At 30.7% G+C, this 10,202-nt stretch overlaps 1 protein-coding gene across 1 annotated transcript; it reads left to right on the top strand.

The window, feature by feature from the left end:
* LOC109336221 (ethylene receptor 2-like) lies at positions 3,134-7,011 on the top strand. Its single transcript, XM_019572685.1, has 3 exons — positions 3,134-3,395; positions 3,816-5,704; positions 6,234-7,011. Exons 2-3 carry the CDS (start codon positions 3,965-3,967, stop codon positions 6,774-6,776), a joined length of 2,283 nt encoding a protein of 760 aa, XP_019428230.1. The 5' UTR covers positions 3,134-3,395; positions 3,816-3,964; the 3' UTR covers positions 6,777-7,011.

The raw sequence follows: 10,202 nt of genomic DNA, 5'->3' as shown, positions 1-10,202 counted from the left end.
ACTCGAAATATGTGAACCCATATTAGCAAGTTATTTAGATTGTTAAATAAGTTGATTGTGATTGACTTGATGGTCAAGGCAAAATATTTTTTATTTATTTTTTATGCAAGAATGTAGTGGAGGAGTTTATAGTGACACTTTTGAGCATGGCTATGGGTTTAGCTCTTGGAGTAATAATTTAATAAAATACTTAGCTCTTATATAATAACTTTTAAAAGCACAAAAAAACAAAAAGGAAAACAAATACAATAAGTACCCTGACGTGAACCTTCACTCCAAATTAAACATTCGTTTAACTTGTTCATTTCACATAACATTTTGTTTTGTGTGGTGATTGCGCATAATAACTTTGTAATTCAAAAAAATATTACAACCTTCCTCTAATACTAGGGACATGTCTTAGTCAAATTTTGTTTGTTTTTTCTCATACTATGTTTTTCTCAACCATATCCAATAATAATGAAAATATTTATTGTTAATTAAAAAGTTTAAATATTATTATTTTTTCTGTTTTTAGTTCATTATTATTTATAATAAACAAGATTTAGAATTTGATTTGAGACAAATCTTTATTCTTAGCAGTATGGTTAACTCAATAGCTTTGGTGGGACGTGGCAGATTAGCACCAAATTTCAAACAGATTAGAGCAATAACAATTATTGCTCTTGAGACTTTTCTTAATAGAATAAGCATTTTTACTATATCCTCAATTGTGATATTCTTATTTTATGAATTATGTTTTTAAATAAGAATGAGAAGAGAGAGAAATAAGATCAATGAGAGATAATGAAAAAGATAAATGTTTGATTAAAAATGTGATCGATTGTGAGACCAAATTTAGAATAAAAATGATATTTGTTATTATAGGAAAAAGTAAATATTGTTCTTTAATTTAATGGAAGTTGTAAAAATTTAAAATAATGTATAAAACTAAAGTAAGAATGAATATGTTAGTTGTGATTGTAGTCGCTTTTAGTTTTAAATTTACGATTCTTCATATGTTTAAAAAAACAAAATATATGTAGGAAAAAGTTGGTGCCTAAACTTTTATATATATATTAAATTTCTCCATATTACCATGTGATATTAATTATTATTTTTTAAAGTAATGATATCCTTTATATTATGATTAATAAACTAATTTATTTTAGAATATATAATTTATTTTGATATTTGACTTAGTATACTACCTAATAATCCTTAGACTACTATATAACATTTTGTTGGTATATTAATTGATATTTAAAGATGTGCGATAAAATTTATATCATTAAAACTATATTAATTTATATATTTTTAACTAGTGATCTTCACATTACACGTTTAAATTAGCTATTGTTTGTGTTATGTTTATATAAGACATTTCTAATTAAATTGTATATAACAATAGTAGTCATTATTATTTATTTTATCAGATTATAATATCACCCTCATTTAATATTTCTTAGTTGATACTTTTAATCGCAACAAAAAATAGATAATCAAATAAATGAAAAAATAATAAATATTACAAAAAAAGTAAAGTGTTTTATAAAAAAGATCATCTAAAATTTATAGATAATGATCATCAAAATCTTTGAAGTGATGTCTTAAAAATTGCATACTATGCAATTTGATTGAGTAATCAATAAAAGAAAGATTATGTTATTGTTTTCATTTTATAAAAAAGTTATTGTTTTAATGATTGGTTGATTTCTTAGACAAAATATTTACAAAATATTTTTAAAATATTTCAAAATTTATCATCTCTATAAGACAAAAGAGAAGTTTGATTTTAAATTAATCTTCACAAATTATATTTAAATCCCCGAAATTCAAAAATGAAATTAAATCACTACTGATCTAAAATAATTCAAAAAAATAAATCTATTCAAACTCTAAATGTTACTTTTACAAAAAAAAAACCCAAATTTTAGTTAATTACTTGCTACCCTCATTAAAAAAAAATGTTAATTTATGAATAGTTTATCCATTTTTTATAAGAAATTTTTTAACGGAGGAAGTGACAAAAATGGGAGAATTGCATGATATTTGAGTTTCGAAAGTTTTTATCATTTACACATAATTTTTCAAAATTAGTTCCATAGATTTGAAAATTATTAATATAAGTATATTTTTAGGGATAACAATTAGCACGACTAATAATTACTAGATACTCATAAATATATGTTAGATATTTTAATCATATATTTTTTTAAAATTAAAATATTTTATGATAGAATTACTTTTTGTATATCAGGTACATGTTATTTTCGGAAGAAAAAAATGAGAATAAAATTACTTCAATATAATATGAAATATGTGGATTTCCTAAACCATACAAATTTAAAAATTCAAGTAACTTTCTATGTTACCTATATTATTATATAGGTAATTTGAAGAATCTAATTCTACATCTATCTGATTTTCATCCATGTCCATACTTACGTGGATTGTATTTATAGGTACCTAAGTGCCTATTCTTTTGCCATCCCTAAATATTATCTATACAAATTTGAGTGAATTAATTTAAAAAACCAAAATTTATCATACTTTATTTAATTAAAATGACTTATTAGAAATATATTGACATAATTTTATAAAAGCTAGTTCATAGAAATGACATGAAGGGAATAATATCTAAATCCTTTGTAGAGAAAGAGAAAGAGAAAGAGAGAGGAAACATGTCATGTTTCTGACACGAGAGAAGATCGAACATTGAACGTGGTGGAATTCAATGAATTCCATTTTTCTAAAAATGAAAATCTAAAACCCACCCAAGACAACATCTGAAAGAAGGAAAGAGACAGAGTGAGAAAAGAGAGAGAAAATTAAAACAAATCTTTTTTTTAAGTGACTATGACGTTTTGGTTCAAAAGTGTGTCTAAGTTCTCTTCATGTAAACAATTGTGGGACCCACCTTTCACTTTCTCTTTCTCTCTCCTCTCTCCTTCTTTCTTTTCCAAATCCAACTCACCTCTTTTCTCACGAAACAACGGCGCTCTCTCTCTTCATTCTTTTATTTTTCATTTTCCCTTACATGGTTTTGTGGTTTCTTATATACAAAAAGGGTATTTCATATTGCATAATAAAAAGGTTCTCTTTCACTACACTCTTTTTTCATTACAGCCCCTTGTAATATTAACAGTAAAGATGGTTTTTTTTATAATTTACTTGTTGGAATTTGGTTCTTTTCATTTTTAATCTTCGAATAGTCAAGGTGGGTGCACTTGTATATATAAAAAGTTATGAACTTTGGTGGAGTTATTGAATATGATGAAGAAAGTTGAGGAGGTTGGGTCAATGTGTAATGTGTCTTTAACTGGGTTTTGGTATTTCCAGGGTAAGAAGAAGATCTGATTATGAAGGTGGAATAAACTGATCATAGCATTAAGGGTCTGTGTTTCTTTCTTCAGGTACTCTTTCTGATTTTTTGTCTGCATTACTGGTTTTTTATTTTTGGTTTTTTATTTTTCCTTTATATATGAGATACGGGATTATCAAACTTTGTTTTTTAATATTTTCCTTTTGGCTTTGCCTTCCCCAGGTTTAGCATAGCTTGGGTTTTATTGACTCTTCTATTATTAGTTTTTCCTTTTAATATTTGTATTTTTTCCTTGAATCATACCACCTAAACAATAGGGTTTGGTGATTGAAAGAAGGTTGAAACTAAAATTGCAACAGTAGAACAGAAAGGTCATGTAAATTTGGAAAATAATTGTATAAATTTTGGAGAGAAAAAAATTATTTGTTTAAGATCTCATATTGTTCATTTTCTTTGGCTTGAAATTTTTGATCTCACTGAGTTTTTTATATTTTTATTCAACTGTTGGCAGGGAAAACAATTGAAGGTAGGAGCTATAGGTAGGAATTGTTGAAGACCTAGTTTTCTGGCTTAGGTATTCACTGGGGTATGGGTATGGCCCATTAATATATATATATCCTTAGATGGATTGAAGAATAAGCAACAACAACATATTGGATAATGTTAAAATCATTAGCATCTGTGCTGTTTGTTACATCTCTCTTCATATGTGTAACTGCATCAGATAATGGATTTCCTAGATGTAACTGTGATGATGAGGCAAGCTTGTGGACTATTGAGAGCATTCTTGAGTGCCAGAGAGTTGGAGATTTCTTGATTGCTGTGGCCTATTTCTCGATCCCTATTGAGCTTCTTTATTTTATTAGTTGCTCGAATGTCCCTTTCAAATGGGTCCTTATTCAGTTCATTGCCTTCATTGTACTATGTGGAATGACACATTTGCTGAATGGGTGGACTTATGGCCCTCATACTTTTCAACTTATGGTGGCACTTACTGTCTTCAAAATCCTCACCGCCTTGGTATCGTGCGCCACTGCCATAACCCTTGTCACACTAATTCCTTTGCTTCTCAAAGTGAAGGTCAGAGAATTCATGCTGAAGAAAAAGACGTGGGATCTTGGACGGGAGGTTGGCATTATAATGAAACAAAAGGAGGCTGCAATGCATGTGAGGATGCTTACTCAAGAGATTCGCAAGTCACTCGACAGGCATACAATTCTCTACACCACTTTGGTGGAGCTGTCTAAAACACTCGGCTTGCAAAATTGCGCTGTGTGGATGCCTAATGTTGATAAGACTGAGATGAACCTCACTCATGAATTGAATGGAAGGAATTTTAACTTTTCTATACCCATTACGGATCCGGATGTTGTAAGAATTAAGGGAAGCGCTGGAGTGAATATACTTGGCCCAGATTCAGCACTTACTGGTGCAAGTAGTGGAGTTTCTGGCGAGGCAGGACCAGTTGCTGCAATCCGAATGCCAATGCTACGGGTTTGTAATTTCAAAGGAGGGACACCTGAGCTAACGCAGGCATGTTATGCAATATTAGTCTTGATTCTTCCTACTGCAGAGCTTAGATCTTGGAGCAATCAGGAGCTGGAGATAATTAAGGTGGTTGCTGATCAGGTCGCAGTGGCTCTATCTCATGCTGCAATCCTAGAAGAGTCCCAACTTATGAGAGAGAAGTTGGAGGAGCAAAATCGAGCTTTGCAACAGGCAAAAAAGAATGCTATGATGGCAAGCCAGGCAAGAAACTCATTCCAGAAGGTCATGAGTGATGGGATGAGGAGGCCAATGCACTCAATTTTGGGATTACTCTCAATGATACAAGATGATAATTTAAAAAATGAACAGAAACTTATTGTGGATGCAATGCTTCGGACCAGCAGTGTCGTGTCAAACTTGATAAATGACGCCATGGACAACTCAGCAAAAGATGATGGAAGATTTCCTTTGGAGATAAGATCCTTTGGGTTACATTCCTTGATAAGGGAAGCAGCTTGCCTTGCCAAATGCATGTGTGTTTATAGGGGCTTTGGTTTTACGGTTGAGGTTGAAAAGTCTTTGCCGGACAATGTCATGGGTGATGAGAGGAGGGTTTTCCAGGTGATTTTGCATATGGTTGGGAACCTACTGGATTCCGATCATGGGGAAGGGATTCTTGTACTTCGGGTTTTTGCTGAAACCGGAAGTGAGGGAAGGAATGATAACAAGGGGTGGGCGTCCTGGAGACCAAGCTCATCTAGTGGCGATGTAAATATTAGATTTGAGATAGGGATCAATAGTAGCAATTCCGAAGTTAGGAGCTCAGTTGCTCCAGGAATGTGGGGTAGGAAATATACAAGTGATAGAGTTGAAGGAAGATTGAGCTTCAGCATTTGCCAGAGGATAGTCCAGGTGAGTTTCATATATTCTGTTATTTTTGTGTGGATAATAAGGGCGTTACGACACTGATTTTCATTCCGAGTCATGCTATGAGTGATATGTTACAAAATCTACTTGAAGGCTTTTTTGCATTCCTTCATTGCTTCTGTGACAAAAAATAACTGCATTAGTTATAAAAAAATTAAAAAATTAACTGCATTATGTTCTTTTATTTGCAACATTCATACTTTCTTTTCTTCCATCATTGAAAATTATGAATGCATTTCAAGATATGTAGTAATTGAAGAAATGCTGCCTCATGATCCTGATCTGATTTAAAATCCAAATTTTCACCCCATGCACAAAAATCCAAGTCTGTTCTCATGGAATTTGAAATGTTTGAGCTATAGCTCTGTTAGGGGGAAGGTAATGCATATTCAATAGTTTGACTACAGTTTCTTGTTAATGTCCCTGATTAGTTATCTATTTCATGATATGGCACTTAAGTTATTTTTCTTCCCTTGATTTGGCACTTAGTTTCTGCCTGCTATGTTATTGGCAGTTGATGCAAGGGAACATTTGGTTGGTACCAAATAATCTTGGCTTTCCTCAAAGCATGGCCCTTGTTCTTCGGTTTCAATTGCGACCGTCCATTGCAATAGTCATATCTGATCCTGGGGAGTCTTCAGAGCGCACCGATTCCAATTCCATGTTGAGAGGTTTGCAAGTTCTGTTGGCTGACAACGACGATATAAATAGAGCAGTGACCCAAAAGTTGCTTCAGAGATTAGGTTGTGCTGTTACTTGTGTTTCTTCTGGATTTGAATGCCTTACTGTCATTGGACCTGCTGGATCTTCATTTCAAGTTATTCTTTTGGATCTTAACATGCCTGATTTAGATAGCTTTGAAGTTGCCACAAGGATTCGGAAGTTCAGAAGCCGAAATTGGCCGATGATTGTTGCGTTGACAGCAAGCACAGAAGAAGATTTGTGGGAAAGATGCATGCAGATCGGTATTAACGGAGTTATCCGAAAACCGGTTTTGTTGCAAGGAATTGCCAGTGAGCTCAGGAGAATCCTAATGCAGGGAAATAATGTCATGTGAGAATGGAGGGTGCAAGTTAAAATCACTGCAGCATGAACAAATGAAGTTATATTTTAAGTCACATTCTTGGTAGAACTATAACACGTCACTCTTTGGCCTCTACTTTTTAGCAATATTTAAGCATAGAAATGTATGTTATACAAAACTTTCATAAGAAAAAAATGATATACTGATTAGTTCCTCTCTTTCATCGTGTTCATGTTGTTATTGTCATGTATCTTCAGAGTTCAGGCACAACAATATCATCAGAAAAAAGTGGAGGAAAAAAAATCTAAATATAGCACACACAATTCAAGATAACATGATTATCCTTTTGCCAACCAAACATATTTACTATTTGGGTTGATATGGTTGGTACATCTGTTTCTTAAAATATGCCTGCTATTACCATTATCTTTTTCTTTAGGTGCTGCATTTTAGACTAAAGTCTTAACAAACGATATATTATTCCTTATTATTATATGGCAAAGGATTGGGTGGTAATAAAAATTTGTGTGCATGTATAACAGGATAGAATAATAGATTCTTGTTTTCAGAGTTTCGTGTATTAAATGTTAGTTATATAAGTTTTTAGGTTATATATAAGTGTATAGGCCTTAAATAAAAAATTTATTGAATAAAAGAATAATAAATAGTTTCTAGGAATATCCGACCCACATTTGGCACAAGAGAGGATCTAAAAAACTAACAAGTTTGGATAATTGTATTCCACAGATTATTGAAATCAATAGTAGTAAAAAATTGTTGTTTGGGGATAAAAGAAAAGAAAATGGTGTTGAAGTTGTATAGTAACTTGTAATATTGGTGTAAATATATTTTGAAATAGGCTCCATTGGGTTAAAAAAAATATATAATCGATTTCTGTTGCAGAGGATTATAAAGTTGGAAGTATGGGCCATTTAATATTGAAATTGAAACCATGCATGAACCTGGGCACGTACCTGAACGCTCGTCTTTTTCATGTGGACCCATTCACTTATTTTGATTTTCCCACATCCCCAACACGCATGGTCCAACTTGCCTTTTTTTAATCATTATTATTCTTATTATATTATGATTATCCTCTACTTCGCTTTCAGAGTTTCAATTGTCACGTTCAACTTAAAATCCCAAATTTAATTTGAATACAAATTTTCGGATTAAAAAATGAACCTCATAATAGACCTACCCGTTTCAGGTTTCTCCAACCCGATCTCGAATTTGGTTCAGTCTTCAACTCAAACAAATATATTAAGAAGTTTAGTCTTATATATATAACATTATTAATATATATATAAATGATGGTTTAAGTGAGTATGTATGAGATGAGTATCATCAAACCCGAATTTGAACCTAAATCAAGTGAATTGAATTTTTAGATCAAACTCGAGTTAAGTTCGGATGGATAACAATATGTTTGGATTATATTTTTATCCACTATATAATATATGTCTATTTTGGCTGATTTGTTAACTTTGGTTTTTGTTTTTGTTCTTGTTCGCCAGCAATTATACCTATAACTAGACCATCTTATAAATATTCCTGAATTTAAAGGATTGTGTGCACAGAAAATGTAATATTCCTTACATTAGATAATTAGACAACTTGAAAGAGTTTTCATTCTTATATTAACCACCTTAAATTGGATCAGCTTTTAGTACGAAAGAGTTTATAAAATATAGGACTCAACCTTACTATATACAAGTTCCACTTGCAAATACTATGATAATTTATTAATTATTTTATTTGCTGGGTGGTGATCCTTGTGCAAGGGGGTTTGTATCGCCACCCCATTTCGTCCTAGTTGATCAATATATATGACATTTTTGTAGACAAGCAATGAGGTGCATGAATCAAGTTCTTTCTCTTCCATTGGTTAACTTCAATATTATTCATAAAAATGATAGAAAATTATATAAGAAGGTAGCAAGCTATATTAAAGGGAAAAAACATATAATTAACACAAATGGTACATAAATTACTCAAAAGTTTTAAGAAATACTCTTAATAATATAAAAAAAAATGCACTTTAATATATATTACTTTAATTTGAATTCAATCTCTAGATGAGATTATTTTTTTATGAAATACTTTAATAATACATGGTTAGGGTGAAGTAAGTTAGAGTGAAAGATATTGATAATTCGAGTCTCATGCATAACAAATACTAATGTGTCCATCAAAAAAATAATAATACATGGATACAATTGGGGTAAAATTATATTTCCCTAGCTAAATTATATATATGCCATTTGTGTATATACTTGCAAATGCTATGCATGCATTCGAGCTTTCTCTCTAGTCCATTTGGTTGACCTTATTAAGTTAATATCATTGAGTGAAATGAAAGACATGAGGTAGCAAGCGATAATGAAACAAAAGATATAGAATATACAGTAACTATTAATATACTTGTCTATTTTTAATTCAAAGTCTCAAAATGGGATTATTTCTACATGAAAGATTTTCGAAAGCAGGCAGATATAATTAGGGGATAGATCCGAGAAACATTAAAGGAAGGGGTCATATACTAAAATAAAATACACATTTAATTATTATATACCGTAACCATAAATAATTTATATTTATTAAAAGGGTTTGACAATTGTTACAACAACCACTAAAAATTAAAAAAGCGATAAATACAATGATATATAATTAATTAAGAGTTTAAAATCTATGCACTGTAAAGTTTTTTACACTGTCAATACATTATCCACTGTTGATTTATATTACTTTTGTTTGATAGTCAATGATGGTTAACAAATCAACGATGAATGATTTACTAACAGTATAAAAAAGTCGATGTATACATATTAAATCTTTTAAATTATTAATTACGTGAATGATATATCAAAGTTTGTTCTAGATTCATGTGCATTAGATGTAATATTCAAATTGCATTGTATATATCAAAATTAAATTAAAAATATATGAAACAAATATTTGTATTAAAATAACTTTACAATAAAATATCCCATAAATAATCCTAAATTAAACAAATACAGTGAGGGTCTGGGAATTCTTTATTGCTCTCCACTGATCCATGGTTGTGTATATAAAAAGCATACCATTATAACTTATACGACCATGACGAAATGAAGTCCTACTCACCATTAGATTACGTCTTTGCATTAAAACAAATATTATTAGACTATGTGTTGTGGTAAAACTAAAGTATAACAAGTCATGTAATTTATTAAAATTATAAAAGAAATTTAAAGTTGTTTTGTCTCTCTTCTGCTATTGTGTATGTCTAAATAGGGACCACCAATTGTTTATTTAGATCTAAAGTGAAACAAAAAGGTGGAACTTTTAGAATTAATTAAATAATTAATATTAGAAATTTAGTAAGCAAATTGTAGGCCTGAAATAATAAGAGGAGTTTATTAGAAATAGAGAAATATGAGGGGAAAAGAATAGTAATAAATAAGTGTATTATTGAAA

This window comes from Lupinus angustifolius, chromosome LG20, assembly GCF_001865875.1.
Source record: "Lupinus angustifolius cultivar Tanjil chromosome LG20, LupAngTanjil_v1.0, whole genome shotgun sequence".
NCBI classification, from domain to species: Eukaryota; Viridiplantae; Streptophyta; class Magnoliopsida; order Fabales; family Fabaceae; genus Lupinus; species Lupinus angustifolius.
The sequence above is the reverse complement of the archived record's forward strand: the minus strand, read 5'-3'. Positions and strand labels throughout refer to the sequence as shown.

Coding starts and splice junctions, on each gene's coding strand:
- LOC109336221 (XM_019572685.1), top strand. CDS start 3,965: ATGTTAAAATCATTAGCATCTGTGCTGTTTGTTACATCTCTCTTCATA. Junction 5,705..6,233: donor TTTGCCAGAGGATAGTCCAG/GTGAGTTTCATA, acceptor TGTTATTGGCAG/TTGATGCAAGGGAACATTTG.